Here is a 19,512-nt window from a genome sequence, read left to right as displayed (position 1 = left end):
TGGTGGGGTAAGTTCACAGTCTGAGATACCTCAGCTGTGAACTTTATTACTCTGTATCCTCCTCTGCACAGTTAGCCCTTTTGCACAGCCACTCCAGGTGCACTATGCCGGGCTCAAAGTCTAAGAAAACCAAGCAGGACTGCTTTTACGCTTTCTGTACAGCCTGCAGTAATGTTCTTCCCAGCGGCAGCACATATCCGCATTGCAAGGATTGTACTCAGACTACTGTGCCAGAGTCCCAAGTAGCCCCTACCAACCCTTCAGTGTCTAATGCTACACCGGAATGGGTCACTCAAATGTCACAATCTATGACACAGTCCATAGATAACATGACCTCCAAATTGCTTCAGGCTCTGCAAAGCCATACCTCGACTATGAATGCTACCCAACAAAGGGAAAGCCGGACTCAGTCACATACTGAACAAGGCACATCCATGTCAAGGTCAGGACGCAAGCGCACCCATAGGTCACGCTCATCTGCGTCATCCCATAGCACACGGTCATCCCTGTCTAGGGAGAGATACCGTAGTCACAGGTCATCTACACAGTCCCCTACCAGGGACAGACATGATATTTCTCCGCACCAATCTCCGTCCAGAGAAATCCCTCATTCTGGGTCACCTAGGACACACCTTAGTGATACACAGGAGTCAGAAGGCGTCTGCGATTCTGACTCAGACAAGGAAACTGATGGATCCCTAACTCCAATCCCACCTAGCAATGCAGCGCTAGTTGAGGACATAATCTCGTCCATACAACCGGTGCTGGATATCTCTGATCCGATGCTGGACGCACCACAAAATAAGATTTCTTTTGAAGGAGCTCTGAAACCACCTAAGGTGTTCTTGGATCATCCAGAATTTAAATCTATCCTCACAAAACAATTCTCACAGCCTCACAAGAAGCTTAACAATCGCAAGTTTCTGGAGGCCCATTACCCCTTTCCAAAGGAAACCACCAAAGAATGGGCAGACCCACCGGCAGCGGACCCCCCAGTCTCCAGACTGGCAGCACAGACACTTCTTTCACTGCCAGATAGCTCAACCCTTAGGGATGCAGCAGACAGGCAGGTAGAAAGTATGGCTCGCTCAATTTGCGAAACTACAGGGGCCTCCCTAGCCCCCGCGTTCGCTTCAGTCTGGGCAGCCAAGGCCATACTGGCTTGGGCAAAAAATCTACAAACTGGCCTCCAAGCTCCTGCCCCTGAACTGTCGGACCAAGCAGTTCAGATAGCAGTTGTGGCAGATTACATGCTTCATGCAGCTCTGGATTCTGCAAGAGGTGCAGTGGGCGCAATATCACACGCCATCACAATTCGGCGTATACTTTGGCTGCGTGAATGGAAAGCGACGCAGCCTCAAAGAAGTCCCTCACGCACCTTCCATACCTCAGCGGTCGACTTTTCGGTGAAAGCTTGGACACGATGATATCCAATGCCACAGGGGGTAAGAGTACCTCTCTTCCCCAACTGAAACCCAAGCGCAATTATAACAAGTGTAACCAAGCTCGATTCCGATCCTTTCGGAACTCTTCCGGCTGGTCCGTTTCACGGCCACCACAAAGTAACAGCCGCTTCACATGCAGGGAAGACTCGAGGCTGACACAAAAGTCAGACAAATCCTGGCAGTCAAAGGCAGGCCACTCAAAATCAAAAGGAGGAAAATCTAAGAATTTCTCCTCATCATGACTCACGGACTCCGGAAGACACTCCACCTGTAGGAGGCCGACTTTTACTCTTTCATCAAGTCTGGCTACCTATTACAGAAGACAAGTGGGTCAGGGAACTAGTATCTTCAGGATACAAAATAGAGTTCACTTCCAACCCACCAAACAGACTCCTTATATCTGTTCCCCCAAAATCGCCAGTAAAAGCTCGCGCCTTCCACCTAGCGGTCTCATCGCTTCTTCAAGCACGAGTCATAATACCTGTCCCCGCAGCCGAGCGCTTCCAAGGGTTCTACTCCAATCTTTTCGTAGTCCCCAAGAAAGGAGGAGGGGTACACCCCATACTAGACCTAAAACAACTCAACAAATATGTACGAGTACTTCACTTCCGTATGGAGTCCCTCCGGTCAATCATTGCATCCATGGAAAAAGGAGAATATCTCTCCTCCATAGACATACAAGATGCATACCTGCATATACCGATTGCACCTGCCCATCAGAGATTTCTCAGGTTCGCAATTGACCAGGACCACTACCAGTTCGTGGCTCTCCCGTTCGGACTCGCCACGGCTCCCAAAGTGTTTACCAAAGTCATGGCAGCCACCATGCACGTTCTACACTCCAGAGGCATAGTAGTCTTTCCATACCTGGACGATCTTCTCGTCAAGGCTTCTACCTTCAAGGACTGCGAGCTCAGTGTCTCAATCACAATCGACACCCTGAGTCGCCTGGGTTGGTTAGTCAACCTACAAAAGTCATCACCAACCCCAAACCAGTCTCTGGGAATGCTATTCAATACCTCCAAGGGCCTAGTGCTTCTCCCCAAAGACAAGGCACTGCCTCTCCGTCTAGGAGTTCGCACCCTTCTCAGCAAACCCCCTCGATTTCTCCTGTTTGCAATGAGAGTCCTTGGCAGGATGGTGGCGGCAATAGAAGCGGTTCCATTTGCCCAGCTTCAAAGTGTGTAAGGCAGCCACCTGGACTAGCCTACACACGTTTACAAAACACTACAACGTTCATACCCAGTCCTCAGCAGATGCGAGCCTGGGCAGACGTGTTCTGCAGGCGGCGGTGCCCCAATTGTAGGGGCCCGCCTGCACAATATTCGTCCATTGCTTCCCACCCAGGGACTGCTTTGGGACGTCCCAAGGTCCTGTGTCCCCCAATGAGGCGACAGAGTAAAGGAGATTTTTGTGTACTCACCGTAAAATCTCTTTCTCTTAGCCTCTAATTGGGGGACACAGCACCCACCCTTTGCCCGTTCCGGGCTGTTAAGTTAAGTTCTCATATTGGTTTTCCTTTGAGTTCTTACATAGTTGCCGTCTTATAGGCATGGTTATGTTATCCATGTTACGTTCCTCCTAATGCTTTTGCACAAAACTGGAGTAGGCTGATGCCGTCCGGGGGTGTATATTGCAGAGGAGGAGCCACAGTTAATCTTTTTCAGATAAGCATAGTGTCGCCTCCTAGTGGACAGCAGCATAACACCCAAGGTCCTGTGTCCCCCCAATTAGAGGCTAAGAGAGATTTTACGGTGAGTACACAAAAATCTCCTTTTTTTCTAACTCCCTATGGCATCGTATATGGGATTTTGTGATATAATCTAGTTGGGTGTATTCACATACTTTGTATATAGGTCAGTTTAAGGATTTCAGTAAGGATTGTGTAGTGTGCATGTGTACACATATGTGTAAAAAAATAAATATAAAAAATATATAATATAATATATTATATATATTTTTATATATATGTATATAATATACACACATACACACACACACACTTATGCAATGTAAGAACGATTTTAGTAAATTACCCCCCCCCTGGTGTTTTTTTTTTTTTTATGTGTCACTTTAGTTTGTGCCGACAATAACCATGTCCGGACCTGGACAGTAACTCGCTTCAGAGGAATGATCTCCACCCAGCCGGGCTCAACTCCACTCGCCTCCTTTAAAATCCTGTCTCTGGAGGAGACTGAGAGCCACGGCAGCTATTCATCAGGCAACGATATAGGTACAGTGCATATTCACACGGTACATACGCTCCGGGCGCACGCCTATGTTTATTATTAGGCAGGCAGTACATCATAGTCACAACAGGTTCTTGGTGCTAAGTGTAACTTTTATTACTGTTCTCTTAGGCAGTGTTCACATTATGCAATTTTTTAAAAAAAAATCACGTAAAGAAGAAAATGCGTCGTGTCATAACGATGGCATCATTTAAAAAAAAAAAACTATTTTGCATTGTGTTTGAGATGAATCTTATTGCTGACCTATGCCATGACTTCCATTAGTGGGGGTCCATCGTGGCCGTGGCTTAAGCTGCATCTCCTTCTAAGTGTTCCTTGTACCGGAGAAACTGTGACATGGATGCTGCCCTGCGGCTCTGATGGCGATGGTGAGATGTATGGCAGGTGACGACCGTGCCCAGCGATTGGCTGCAGTGGTCATAAGAATGACGGCCGGTATGTGATCGCTGCATTAAGCAATCAGAAAAGTAGTCAGAGTAGTTTTGTTTATTTAGAAACTCGTTCATTTTATCATATAATGTTTTGAAAAATGAGAAAAATATTCCAAGTAGGGATAAATGGTGGAAAAAAAACATAAACAATTAGCATTTCTTTTTTGAGTTTTGGCGTTTTGATTTTTTTTTCTGTTTGTACTTTAACTTACAGTTTACATAATTTTATATTTTAATGGATGAGACTTTACGAACAAGACTGTGGCAAATATGTTTTTTTTTTAACTGGTTAAAGGGTAATTTTTAAATTTTGAGATTTTTAATTTTTTTAATTATTTTTTTACAACTTTTTGTAGGGAATTTGTCTACTTAATGCAACAGTATTGTAATACGAAGGAACATTACTGATCTCCTGTGGAGTTGAACTTTACAGGAACACCAAGATGTCGGTGAAGGGGAGGTCTTCAGCAGGTCTCCAGCTGCTTTGGTCACTCATCGGTTCCCTGCGTTGGATGCCAGACCCATTGCACCATGCAATTGGGCTATTTAGATGACGCTGCCAGAGATTGACAGCAGCATGTAAATGGTTAAAAAGCAGCAATCATTGCTGTTAGGGGCAGATGCAGGCTGTACACAGCCGCCACCTGCCGGGTATGGAGTGGGCTCAGCTCTTGATTTTGCTCCTTAACAGGCATAGTATATAACATGTTGGGAGGCATAGTTAAGTAGGCTAAATAAAGACCTAGGTCCATCAAGTTCACCCTTTCTCCCCCAATTGTACATTTTGTCACTAATTTAACTGTAGCCCACAATGTTATGTGTATCGAGGAAATCATCCAGCCCTTTTTTGAAAGCTGTTATAGTGTCGGCCATCACTATCTCTTGTGGTCGGCATTCCACAGCCTGACTGCTCTGACTATAAAGAATCCTTTCCTGTTTAGATGCCGGAATCGCCTTTCTTCCACCCGTAATGAGTTCCCCCTGGTCCTTAGTATGGTCTTTGGAAGGAATAAGTCATGGGTTAGTCCTTTGTACTGACCACACATATATTTATACATGTAAATGAGATCCCCTCTGAGGGCTCGTTTTTCTAAGCTAAACAAGCTCAACTTTTCCAACCTCTCATCATATGAGGCCTCCATCCCTTGTAATAATCTAGTTTCTGCCTTTGAACTGACTCTAACTTCTGAATATCCTTTTTAAAATGTGGAGCCCAAAACTGGATCCCATATTCCAGATGTGGCCTCACCAGTGATTTATAAAGGGGTAACAGTACATTGGGATCGTGGAATTTTCTCTCTCTTTTTATATATCCTAAAATCTTGTTTGCTTTTGCGGCTGCTGCTTGACATTGAGTACTGCTGCTCAGCTTACTTGTAACCAGAATACCCAAGTCCTTCTCCTGTTAAACTTCAAAATTAATAATTGAATATTATTTGACTTAAACAGGTATTCCCATCTCAAAGATCCTATCCCAATGTGTAGTGCGTGTAATAATATTAGCAAATACCTCCAATTAGAAATGTAGTATAGTTCTCCTGATTCGCCCATGTGCAGGGCATTGAAGTAGTTTAGATATCCATGGTTACGACCACTAACAACAAACTAAATATCACTATATGAGATGGGAATATCCCTTTAAGTTCTGTGTCTGCTCCTATGGCCATCCCATAGTACGAAATATCTGGTAATCCTGCACTTATTAGGTTCCTGTGAAGGTGGATTAAATTAAATTCACTGCATGAACCCTGAAGCCTGAGCTCCTGGCAGTCGTATAAAAGCAAGTAAATTCCTTGTCTCATTCCTCAATAAGTGAAATGATTTCTAAAAATTTCTTCCCAGGACCTTTTGGAGAACGAGACGACCAGCAAGTGTTTATCCAGAAGGTGGTTCCTATAACTAATAAGTTATTTGTTAGGCTTTCTTCAACTGGGAAAAGGTAACTGAATTAATAAGTAAGATTGCTTTTTTGTTTGTTTTTTTTCTTGACAAAAAAAATTAAAATTGTTCATCTGAAGGCCACAATGGTCACAGAAATAACTTGAATCTGACAAAAGTAATAATAAATTAATAAGTAAAGTAATAATAAATTAAAAATCTTTGAAAATGAACAAATGAAAGTCAGACATTGCTTTTCTGCTTCCACAGAATTTAAAAAAAAATTAACCTCATGAAATAGGTCTGGACAGAAATGATGGTTCTTCTTAACTTAATATTTTGTTGAACAACCTTTTGAGGCAATCACTGCAATCAAACGATTCCTGTAACTGTCAATGAGACTTCTGCACCTCTCGACAGGTATTTTGGCCCACTCCTCATGAGCAAACTGCTCCAGTTGTCTCGTGTGTGAAGGCTGCCTTTTCCAGTCGGCATGTTTCAGCTCTTTCCAAAGATGCTCAATAGGATTTAGGTCAGGGCTCATAGAAGGTCACTTCTGAATAGTCCAATGTTTTCCTCTTAGCCATTCTTGGGTGTTTTTAGCTTTGTGTTTTGGGTCATTATCCTGTTGCAAGACCCATGACCTGTGACTGAGACCAAGCTTTGTGACACTGGGCAACACATTTCTATCTAGAATCCCTTGATAGTCTTGAGATTTCATTGTACCCTGCACAGATTCAAGACACCCTGTGCCAGATGCAGCAAAGCAGCCCCAGAACATAACAGAGCCTCCTCCATGTTTCACAGTAGGAACAGTGTTCTTTTCTTGATGTGCTTCATTTTTCCATCTGTGAACATAGAGCTGATGTGCCTTGCCAAAAACTTCCATTTTTGTCTCATCTGACCATAGGACATTCTCCCAGAAGCTTTCTGGTTTGTCAACATGTAGTTTGGCAAATTCCAGTCTGGCTTTTTTATGATTTTTTTTTCAACAATGGTGTTCTCCTTGGTCGTCTCCCATGAAGTCCACTTTGGATCAAACAACGACGGATGGTGCGATCTGACACTGATGTTCCTTGAGCTTGAAGTTCACCTTTAATCTCTTTAGAAGTTATCCTGGGCTATTTTGTTACCATTTGTTGTATCCGTCTCTTTGATTTGTCATCAATTTTCCTCCTGCGGCCACGTCCAGGGACGGCTACAGTCCCATGGATATTAAATTTCTGAATAATATGTGCAACTTTAGTCACAGGAACATCAAACTGCTTGGAGATGGTCTTATAACCTTTACCTTTAACATGCTTGTCTATAATTTTCTTTCTAATCTCCTGAGACAACTCTTTCCTTTGCTTCCTCTGTTCATGTTGAGTGTGGTACACACCATGTCCCCAAACAGCACAGTGAGTATCTGTAGCCCTATGTACAGGCCCACAGACTGATACAAGATTGTAGACACCTGGGATGCTAATTAGTGGACACAACTTGATTTAACATGTCCCTTTTGTCACATTATTTTCAGAGGTACCATCATTTCTGTCCAGGCATATTTCATGAGTTTAATTTTTTGTTAAATTCTGTGGAAGCAGAAAAGCAATGACTGACTTTCATTTGATCATTTTCATAGATTTTTAATTTATTATTACTTTTGTCAGATTGAAGTTATTTCTGTGACCATTGTGGGTTTTTCTTTCATTAAATAAGGGGTACTAACAATTTTGACCACGTGTGTGTATGTACAGTACAGACCAAAAGTTTGGACACACCTTCTCATTTAAAGATTTTTCTGTATTTTCATGACTATGAAAATTGTACATTCACACTGAAGGCATCAAAACTATGAATTAACACATGTGGAATTATATACTTAACAAAAAAGTGTGAAACAACTGAAAATATGTCTTATATTATATAAGAGAATGCCAAGAGTGTGCAAAGCAGTCATCAAAGCAAAAGGTGGCCACTTTGAAGAACCTAGAATATAAGGTGAATCTCACTAAATTAGAATATCATCAAAAAGTTAATTTTTTTAAGTTCTTCAATACAAAACGTGAAACTCACATATAGAGTCATTACAAACAGAGTGATCTATTTCAAGGGTTTGTTTATGTTAATGTTGATGATTATGGCTTACAGACGATGAAAACACAAAAGTCATTATCTCAACAAATTAAATTAATTAACAAAAAAACACCTGCAAAGGCTTCCCAAGCGTTTAAAAAGGTCCCTTAGTCTGTTTCAGTAGGCTCCACAATCATGGGGAACACTGCTGACTTGACAGATGTCCAGAAGGCAGTCATTGACACACTCCACAAGGTCCCAGAGTTTCAATTTTCATTTGGAAATCAAGGTCCCAGAGTCTGGAGGAAGAGTGGAGAGGCCACAATCCAAGCTGCTTGAGGTCTAGTGTGAAGTTTCCACAATCAGTGATGGTTTGGGGAGCCATGTCATCTGCTGGTGTAGGTCCACTGTGTTTTATCAAGACCAAAGTCAGCGCAGCCGTCTACCAGGTAATTTTAGAGCACTTCATGCTTCCCTCTAGCTCTTTGGAGATGGAAATGTCATTCTCCAGCAGGACTTGGCACCTGTCCACACTGCCAAAAGTACCACTACCTGGTGTAAAAACAACAGTATCACTGTGCTTGATTGGCCGCAAACTCGCCTGACCTTAACACCATAGAGAATCTTTTACAGAGAATCTATGGGGTATTGTCAAGAGGAAGATGAGAGACCCCAGACCCAACAATGCAGACGAGCTGAAGGCTGCTATCAAAGCAACCTGGGCTTCCATAACACCTCAGCAGTGCCACAGGCTGATCGCCTCCATGCCACATTGCCGCATTGATGCAGTAACTGATGCAAAAGAAGCCCCGACCAAGTATTTAGTGCATTTACTGACCATACATTTCAGTAGGACAACATTTCTTATTTTAAAAACATTTTTCAAGCTGTTGTTATAAAGTATTCTAATTTACTGAGATAATGACTATTGTGTTTTCATTGGCTGTAAGCCATAATCATCATCATTAACAGAAATAAACACTTGAAATAGATTACTCTGTGTGTAATGACTCTATATAATATAGGAGTTTCACTTTTTGTATTGAAGAACTGAAATAAATTAACTTTTTGATGATATTCTAATCTAGTGAGATGCACCTGTGTGTATGTATGTGTGTGTGTATATGTATATATATATAATATACACTACTTAAAAAAAATAAAACACTCAAATAACACACCCTAGATCTGAATGAATGAAATATTCTCATTGAATACTTTGTTCTGTACAAACTTGAATGTGCTGACAACGAAATCACACAAAAATCATCAATGGAAATCAAATTTATTAACCAATGGAGGCCTGGATTTGGAGTCATCCCCAAAATTAAAGTGGAAAAACACACTGCAGGCTGATCCAACTTTGATGTAATGTCCTTAAAACAAGTCAAAATGAGGCTCAGTATTGTGTGTGGCCTCCACGTGCCTGTATGACCTCCCTACAATGCCTGGGCATGCTCCTGATGAGGTTGCGGATGGTCTCCTGTGGGATCTCCTCCCAGACCTGGACTAAAGCATCCGCCAACTCCTGGACAGTCTGTGGTGCAACGTGACGTTGGTAGATGGAGCGAGACATGATGTCCCAGATGTGCTCAATTGGATTCAGGTCTGGGGAACGGGCGGGCCAGTCCATAGCTTCAATGCCTTCATCTTGCAGGAACTGCTGACACACTCCAGCCACATGAGGTCTGGCATTGTTCTGCATTAGGAGGAACCCAGGGCCAACCGCACCAGCAAGTGGTCTCACAAGGGGTCTGAGGATCTCATCTCGGTACCTAATGGCAGTCAGGCTACCTCTGGCGAGCACATGGAGGGCTGTACCGTTTGTGCAGACACATGCACATTTGTGGCCTGCTGGAGGTCATTTTGCAGAGCTCTGGCAGTGATCCTCCTTTTCCTCCTTGCACAAAGGCGGAGGTACCGGTCCTGCTGCTGGGTTGTTGCCCTCCTACGGCCCCCTCCAGGTCTCCTGGTGTACTGGCCTGTCTCCTGGTAGCGCCTCCAGCCTCTGGACTCTACGCTGACAGACACAGCAAACCTTCTTGCCAGAGCTCGCATTGATGTGCCATCCTGGATGAGCTGCACTACCTGAGCAACTTCTGTGGGTTGTAGAGTCCGTCTCTTGCTACCACGAGTGTGAAAGCACAACCAACATTCAAAAGTGACCAAAACATCAGCCAGAAAGCATTGGTACTGAGATGTGGTCTGTGTTCCCCACCTGTAGAACCACTCCTTTATTGAGGGTGTCTTGATAATTGCCAATAATTTCCATCTATTGTCTATTCCATTTGCACAACAGCATGTGAAATTGATTGTCAATCAGTGTTGCTTCCTAAGTGGACAGTTTGATTTCACAGAAGTTTGATTTACTTGGAGTTATATTCTGTTGTTTAAGTGTTCCCCCTTATTTTTTTGAGCAGTGTGTGTGTGTATACATATATATATATATATATATATATATATATATATATATATATATATATATATATATATATATATATATATATATATATATTCACACACACACATACATATATATATATATATATACACACATACACATTTTATATATATATAATGTGTATGTGTGTGTGTGTATATATATATATACATATATATGTATGTGTGTGTGAATATATATATATATATATACATATATATATTATGTAGTTAACAGAAAATTGTGTGTGTATGTATATATATATATATATATATATATATATATATATATATATATATATATATATATATATATATATATATACAGTACAGACCAAAAGTTTGGACACACCTTCTCATTTACAGATTTTTCTGTATTTTTATGACTATGAAAATTGTACATTCACACTGAAGGCATCAAAACTATGAATTAACTCATGTGGAATTATATACTTAACAAAAAAGTGTGAAACAACTGAAAATATGTCTTGTATTCTAGGTTCTTCAAAGTAGCCACCTTTTGCTTTGATGACTGCTTTGCACACTCTTGGCATTCTCTTGATGAGCTTCAAGAGGTAGTCACCGGAAATGGTTTTCACTTCACAGGTGTGCCCTGTCAGGTTTAATAAGTGGGATTTCTTGCCTTATAAATGGGATTGGGACCATCAGTTGTGTTGTGCAGAAGTCTGGTGGATACACAGCTGATAGTCCTACTGAATAGACTGTTAGAATTTGTATTATGGCAAGAAAAAAGCAGCTAAGTAAAGAAAAACGAGTGGCCATCATTACTTTAAGAAATGAAGGTCAGTCAGTCCGAAAAATTGGGCAAACTTTGAAAGTGTCCCCAAGTGCAGTTGCAAAAACCATCAAGCGCTACAAAGAAACTGGCTCGCATGAGGACCGCCCCAGGAAAGGAAGACCAAGAGTCAACTCTGCTTCTGAGGATAAGTTTATCCGAGTCACCAGCCTCAGAAATCGCAGGTTAACAGCAGCTCAGATTAGAGACCAGGTCAATGCCACACAGAGTTCTAGCAGCAGACACATCTCTTCAACAACTGTTAAGAGGAGACTTTGTGCAGCAGGCCTTCATGGTAAAATAGCTGCTAGGAAACCACTGCTAAGGACAGGCAACAAGCAGAAGAGACTTGTTTGGGCTAAAGAGCACAAGGAATGGACATTAGACCAGTGGAAATCTGTGCTTTGGTCTGATGAGTCCAAATTTGAGATCTTTGGTTCCAACCACCGTGTCTTTGTGCGACGCATAAAAGGTGAACGGATGGACTCTACATGCCTGGTTCCCACCGTGAAGCATGGAGGAGGAGGTGTGATGGTGTGGGGGTGCTTTGCTGGTGACACTGTTGGGGATTTATTCAAAATTGAAGGCATACTGAACCAGCATGGCTACCACAGCATCTTGCAGCAGCATGCTATTCCATCCGGTTTGCGTTTAGTTGGATCATCATTTATTTTTCAACAGGACAATGACCCCAAACACACCTCCAGGCTGTGTAAGGGCTGTTTGACCAAGATGGAGAGTGATGGAGTGCTACGCCAGATGACCTGGCCTCCACAGTTACCAGACCAGAACCCAATCGAGATGGTTTGGGGTGAGCTGGACCGCAGAGTGAAGGCAAAAGGGCCAACAAGTGCTAAGCATCTCTGGGAACTCCTTCAAGATTGTTGGAAGACCATTTCCGGTGACTACCTCTTGAAGCTCATCAAAAGAATGCCAAGAGTGTGCAAAGCAGTCATCAAAGCAAAAGGTGGCTACTTTGAAGAACCTAGAATATAAGACATATTTTCAGTTGTTTCACACTTTTTTGTTAAGTATATAATTCCACATGTGTTAATTCATAGTTTTGATGCCTTCAGTGTGAATGTACAATTTTCATAGTAATGAAAATACAGAAAAATCTATAAATGAGAAGGTGTGTCCAAACTTTTGGTCTGTACTGTATATGTGTGTAAGTAAAAATCAACTTTTTGATTATAATAATATAATATTATTGTATATATATATATCTATATATATAATTGTCTTATCCCGTCTGTCTCTTTGTCTTTCTGTCTGTCTGTCCAGGAAATCCCGTGTCGCTCATTGGTCCGGCCGCGGCCAATCAGCGACGTGGGATTTTTGAAAAAAGATGGCGGCCGTTAGCGGCTCATCTGCCGGACGGAGGTCAGCGGCGATGCAGTTGGGAGATGAGCGGCGCTAGCAGCAGAACTACCCCGACCGGCGGCGCCGCTGACCTCCATGCGGCTAACGTCGGGAGATCAGCGGCTAGGACCGCTGATCTCCCGACGGCAAGTGTGAACGGAGGACCGGGGAGCGGCGCCGCCGGTCGGGATGCTTCTGCTGCGAGCAGCCGCTCATCTCCCAGCTGCTCGCAGCGGAAGTACCCGCACAGGCAGCGCCTCTCCCCGGTCCTCGCTAATACGACGCTGATTGGTCGCAGCGATATGGGCGGCAAATTTAAATGCCGTCCGCGTCCAATCAGCAATTTGGGCGCCAAATTTAAACTCGCTCTCCAGTACTCACTAACACGGTTCGCTGATTGGTCGCGGCTGCCGGCCGCGACAAATCAGCTATATGGGCGGCAAATTTAAACGCCGCTCTGCTGATTGGTCGCGGCCACCAGCCTTTGCACACTCTTGGCATTCTCTTGATGAGCTTCAAGAGGTAGTCACCGGAAATGGTCTTCCAACAATCTTGAAGGAGTTCCCAGAGATGCTTAGCACTTGTTGGCCCTTTTGCCTTCACTCGGTGGTCCAGCTCACCCCAAACCATCTCGATTGGGTTCAGGTCTGGTGACTGTGGAGGCCAGGTCATCTGGCGTAGCACCCCATCACTCTCCTTCTTGGTCAAATAGCCCTTACACAGCCTGGAGGTGTGTTTGGGGTCATTGTCCTGTTGAAAACTTCTAACCACGTGTTTTCTCGTGCAGAATCTGTGAAATCCAAGCAGTCGACTGCACGACCATCACGTGTTTTACTGTCCGCGAATGTGAAGGATCCAGCCGGATGGGCTCCAGGCCCCGACGCTATCTGTTCACGGGACACTCGAATGGAAGTATTCAGATGTGGGACCTGACGACCGCAATGGATATGGTGACAAAGACCGAAGATAAAGGTACAGAGCAGAAAGGGCAGAAGAGGACTGAAATCAATTAGCAAAATCCCTTCATTTTTTTTTTTCTGCATTTCTTTTTAGATGTTGGAGGCCCGACAGAGGAAGAGCTGCTAAAGTTATTAGACCAGTGTGACCTGAGTGCTTCCCGCTGTGCAACCCCAAATATCAGCCCGGCCACTTCTGTAGTTTACCAAGGTCGCCTGCGGGATTCCAGCTCCAGGTATTATTGCTTTTTATATTGTTTAATTATAAGTCGTCATGGACAAAGCAGAAATGTAATTTTTTTTTTTTTAAGTTATCACTGTTTTGCACTTTTTTTTTTTTTGTTCCACTTGTTAGAAGGGTCCCTTGAAAATGGACTTAGTACTAGAATTACTTTTCTCTCTGAGCATTTTTCTGTGGGAAAACTTGGCATATTTTTTATGTTTTAAGGTGTTGTGCGGTGAAAACAAGTTATCACCTATCAGTTTGACTGATTGTACCACAACCGATCAGCAGAATAGTGGGCACTTTTATTCACCTTGGAATGGAGCTACAGGTCAGATGGTTGACCACGGCTGCATTCTCTCTTTATGAGGTCACCTGAGAGAAAAAAATAAGCGCGGTGCTCGGAAGTCGTATTGGGAATGAGTGGAGTGAGAGTTGGAAGCCACATACAGAATAAATGAAGTGGGGGTCAGCAGCTGCATAGGGAATGAATAAAGTGGGGGTTGGCAGCCGCATAGGGAATAAATATTGTGGGGGGTCTGATGCCACATAGGGAATGAATGGGGTGGGGGTCGGAAGCCGTATAGGGAATGAATGGGGTGGGAGTCGGAAGCCTTATAGGGAATGAATGGGGTGCGAGTAGGAAGCCGTATAGGGAATGAATGGGGTGCGAGTCGGAAGCCGTATAGGGAATGAATGGGGTGGGAGTCGGAAGCCGTATAGGGGATGAATGGGGTGGGGGTCGGAAGCCGTATAGGGAATGAATGGGGTGGGGGTCGGAAGCCGTATAGGGAATGAATGGGTTGGGGGTCGGAAGACGTATAGAGAATGAATGGTGTGGGGGTCGGCCACCGCATATGGAATGAATGGAGTGATGGTCCGAAGCCACATATAGAATGAATGGTGTGGGGGTCGGCCACCGCATATGGAATGAATGTAGTGATGGTCCAAAGCCACATATAGAATGAATGGTGTGGGGGTCGGCAGCCATATAGGGAATGAATGGAGTGGGAGTTGGAAGCCACATACAGAATAAATGAAGTGGGGGTCGGCAGCTGCATAGGGAATAAATATTGTGGGGGGTCTGAAGCCACATAGGGAATGAATGGGATGGGAGTCGGAAGCCGTATAGGGAATGAATGGGGTGGGGGTCGGAAGCCGTATAGGGGATGAATGGGGTGGGGGTCGGAAGCCGTATAGTGAATGAATGGAGTGGGAGTTGGAAGCCGTATAGGGAATGAATGGGGTGGGAGTCGGAAGCTGTATAGGGAATGAATGGGGTGGGGGTCGGAAGCCGTATAGGGAATGAATGGGGTGGGGGTCGGAAACCGTATAGGGAATGAATGGGGTGGGGGTCTGAAGACGTATAGAGAATGAATGGTGTGGGGGTCGGCCACTGCATATGGAATGAATGGAGTGATGGTCCGAAGCCACATATAGAATGAATGGTGTGGGGGTCGGCAGCCATATAGGGAATGAATGGAGTGGGAGTTGGAAGCCACATACAGAATAAATGAAGTGGGGGTCGGCAGCTGCATAGGGAATAAATATTGTGGGGGGTCTGAAGCCACATAGGGAATGAATGGGGTGGGGGTCGGAAGCCGTATAGGGAAGGAATGGGGTGGGGTCGGAAGCCGTATAGGGAAGGAATGGGGTGGGGGTCGGAAGCCGTATAGGGTAGGAATGGGGTGGTGGTCGGAAGCCTTATAAGGAAGGAATGGGGTGGGGGTCAGAAGCCGTATAGGGAATGAATGGGGTGGTGGTCGGAAGCCGTATAGGGAATGAATGGGGTGGTGGTCGGAAGCCGTATAGGGAATGAATGTGGTGGGGGTCTGAAGCTGTATAGGAAATGAATAGGGTGGGGGTCGGAAGCCGTATAGGGAATGAATGGGGTGCGAGTCGGAAGCCGTATAGGGAATGAATGGGGTGGGAGTCGGAAGCTGTATAGGGAATGAATGGGGTGGGGGTCGGAAGCCGTATAGGGAATGAATGGGATGGGGGTCGGAAGCCGTATAGGGAATGAATGGGGTGGGGGTCTGAAGACGTATAGAGAATGAATGGTGTGGGGGTCGGCCACCGCATATGGAATGAATGGAGTGATGGTCCGAAGCCACATATAGAATGAATGGTGTGGGGGTCGGCAGCCATATAGGGAGTGAATGGAGTGGGAGTTGGAAGCCACATACAGAATAAATGAAGTGGGGGTCGGCAGCTGCATAGGGAATAAATATTGTGGGGGGTCTGAAGCCACATAGGGAATGAATGGGGTGGAGGTCGGAAGCCGTATAGGGAAGGAATGGGGTGGGGGTCGGAAGCCGTATAGGGTAGGAATGGGGTGGTGGTCGGAAGCCGTATAGGGAATGAATGGGGTGGTGGTCGGAAGCCGTATAGGGAATGAATGTGGTGGGGGTCTGAAGCTGTATAGGAAATGAATAGGGTGGGGGTCGGAAGCCGTATAGGGAATGAATGGGGTGCGAGTCGGAAGCCGTATAGGGAATGAATGGGGTGGGAGTCGGAAGCTGTATAGGGAATGAATGGGGTGGGGGTCGGAAGCCGTATAGGGAATGAATGGGATGGGGGTCGGAAGCCGTATAGGGAATGAATGGGATGGGGGTCTGAAGACGTATAGAGAATGAATGGTGTGGGGGTCGGCCACCGCATATGGAATGAATGGAGTGATGGTCCGAAGCCACATATAGAATGAATGGTGTGGGGGTCGGCAGCCATATAGGGAATGAATGGAGTGGGAGTTGGAAGCCACATACAGAATAAATGAAGTGGGGGTCGGCAGCTGCATAGGGAATAAATATTGTGGGGGGTCTGAAGCCACATAGGGAAGGAATGGGGTGGGGTCGGAAGCCGTATAGGGAAGGAATGGGGTGGGGGTCGGAAGCCGTATAGGGTAGGAATGGGGTGGTGGTCGGAAGCCTTATAAGGAAGGAATGGGGTGGGGGTCAGAAGCCGTATAGGGAATGAATGGGGTGGTGGTCGGAAGCCGTATAGGGAATGAATGGGGTGGTGGTCGGAAGCCGTATAGGGAATGAATCTGGTGGGGGTCTGAAGCTGTATAGGAAATGAATAGGGTGGGGGTCGGAAGCCGTATAGGGAATGAATGGGGTGCGAGTCGGAAGCCGTATAGGGAATGAATGGGGTGGGAGTCGGAAGCTGTATAGGGAATGAATGGGGTGGGGGTCGGAAGCCGTATAGGGAATGAATGGGATGGGGGTCGGAAGCCGTATAGGGAATGAATGGGGTGGGGGTCTGAAGACGTATAGAGAATGAATGGTGTGGGGGTCGGCCACCGCATATGGAATGAATGGAGTGATGGTCCGAAGCCACATATAGAATGAATGGTGTGGGGGTCGGCAGCCATATAGGGAATGAATGGAGTGGGAGTTGGAAGCCACATACAGAATAAATGAAGTGGGGGTCGGCAGCTGCATAGGGAATAAATATTGTGGGGGGTCTGAAGCCACATAGGGAATGAATGGGGTGGGGGTCGGAAGCCGTATAGGGAAGGAATGGGGTGGGGTCGGAAGCCGTATAGGGAAGGAATGGGGTGGGGGTCGGAAGCCGTATAGGGTAGGAATGGGGTGGTGGTCGGAAGCCTTATAAGGAAGGAATGGGGTGGGGGTCAGAAGCCGTATAGGGAATGAATGGGGTGGTGGTCGGAAGCCGTATAGGGAATGAATGGGGTGGTGGTCGGAAGCCGTATAGGGAATGAATGTGGTGGGGGTCTGAAGCTGTATAGGAAATGAATAGGGTGGGGGTCGGAAGCCGTATAGGGAATGAATGGGGTGGGGGTCGGAAGTCGTATAGGGAATGAATGGGGTGGGGGTCGGAAGCCGTATAGGGAATGAATGGGGTGGGGGTCGGAAGCCGTATAGGGAATGAATGGGGTGGGGGTCAGAAGCCGCATATGGAATGAATGGGTTGGGGGTCGGCAACCGCATATGGAATGAATGGAGTAATGGTCCGAAGCCACATATAGAATGAATGGTGTGGGGGTCGGCAGCCATATAGGGAATGAATGGAGTGGTGGTCGGAAGCCATATAGGGAATGAATGGAGTGGGGGTCGGAAGCCATATAGGGAATGAATGGAGTGGTGGTCGGAAGCCATATAGGGAATGAATGGAGTGGGGGTCGGAAGCTGCATAGGGAATGAATAAAGTGGGGGTTGGCAGCCGCATAGGGAATAAATATTGTGGGGGGTCTGATGCCACATAGGGAATGAATGGGGTGGGGGTCGGAAGCCGTATAGGGAATGAATGGGGTGGGAGTCGGAAGCCTTATAGGGAATGAATGGGGTGCGAGTAGGAAGCCGTATAGGGAATGAATGGGGTGCGAGTCGGAAGCCGTATAGGGAATGAATGGGGTGGGAGTCGGAAGCCGTATAGGGGATGAATGGGGTGGGGGTCGGAAGCCGTATAGGGAATGAATGGGGTGGGGGTCGGAAGCCGTATAGGGAATGAATGGGTTGGGGGTCGGAAGACGTATAGAGAATGAATGGTGTGGGGGTCGGCCACCGCATATGGAATGAATGGAGTGATGGTCCGAAGCCACATATAGAATGAATGGTGTGGGGGTCGGCCACCGCATATGGAATGAATGTAGTGATGGTCCAAAGCCACATATAGAATGAATGGTGTGGGGGTCGGCAGCCATATAGGGAATGAATGGAGTGGGAGTTGGAAGCCACATACAGAATAAATGAAGTGGGGGTCGGCAGCTGCATAGGGAATAAATATTGTGGGGGGTCTGAAGCCACATAGGGAATGAATGGGATGGGAGTCGGAAGCCGTATAGGGAATGAATGGGGTGGGGGTCGGAAGCCGTATAGGGGATGAATGGGGTGGGGGTCGGAAGCCGTATAGTGAATGAATGGAGTGGGAGTTGGAAGCCGTATAGGGAATGAATGGGGTGGGAGTCGGAAGCTGTATAGGGAATGAATGGGGTGGGGGTCGGAAGCCGTATAGGGAATGAATGGGGTGGGGGTCGGAAACCGTATAGGGAATGAATGGGGTGGGGGTCTGAAGACGTATAGAGAATGAATGGTGTGGGGGTCGGCCACTGCATATGGAGTGATGGTCCGAAGCCACATATAGAATGAATGGTGTGGGGGTCGGCAGCCATATAGGGAATGAATGGAGTGGGAGTTGGAAGCCACATACAGAATAAATGAAGTGGGGGTCGGCAGCTGCATAGGGAATAAATATTGTGGGGGGTCTGAAGCCACATAGGGAATGAATGGGGTGGGGGTCGGAAGCCGTATAGGGAAGGAATGGGGTGGGGTCGGAAGCCGTATAGGGAAGGAATGGGGTGGGGGTCGGAAGCCGTATAGGGTAGGAATGGGGTGGTGGTCGGAAGCCTTATAAGGAAGGAATGGGGTGGGGGTCAGAAGCCGTATAGGGAATGAATGGGGTGGTGGTCGGAAGCCGTATAGGGAATGAATGGGGTGGTGGTCGGAAGCCGTATAGGGAATGAATGTGGTGGGGGTCTAAAGCTGTATAGGAAATGAATAGGGTGGGGGTCGGAAGCCGTATAGGGAATGAATGGGGTGCGAGTCGGAAGCCGTATAGGGAATGAATGGGGTGGGAGTCGGAAGCTGTATAGGGAATGAATGGGGTGGGGGTCGGAAGCCGTATAGGGAATGAATGGGATGGGGGTCGGAAGC

General features: G+C 45.9%; 1 protein-coding gene across 1 annotated transcript in view; it reads left to right on the top strand.

Moving 5' to 3' along the window:
* Positions 1 to 19,512, top strand: part of KCTD3 (potassium channel tetramerization domain containing 3) — an 84,839-nt gene that overhangs the window by 59,247 nt on the left and 6,080 nt on the right. Inside the window, exons 14-17 of the mRNA XM_073671943.1 lie at positions 3,523 to 3,678; positions 5,968 to 6,064; positions 13,446 to 13,630; positions 13,712 to 13,850. Of these exons, the coding sequence (XP_073528044.1) occupies positions 3,523 to 3,678; positions 5,968 to 6,064; positions 13,446 to 13,630; positions 13,712 to 13,850 (577 nt within the window). The remainder of the gene's footprint in view (positions 1 to 3,522; positions 3,679 to 5,967; positions 6,065 to 13,445; positions 13,631 to 13,711; positions 13,851 to 19,512) is intronic.

Source organism: Phyllobates terribilis, unplaced genomic scaffold (assembly GCF_046119375.1).
Source record: "Phyllobates terribilis strain yellow unplaced genomic scaffold, ASM4611937v1 Scaffold_3__8_contigs__length_932513732, whole genome shotgun sequence".
NCBI lineage: Eukaryota > Metazoa > Chordata > Amphibia > Anura > Dendrobatidae > Phyllobates > Phyllobates terribilis.
Note: the sequence above shows the minus strand (reverse complement) of the source record. Positions and strands in the feature narration are given on the sequence as shown.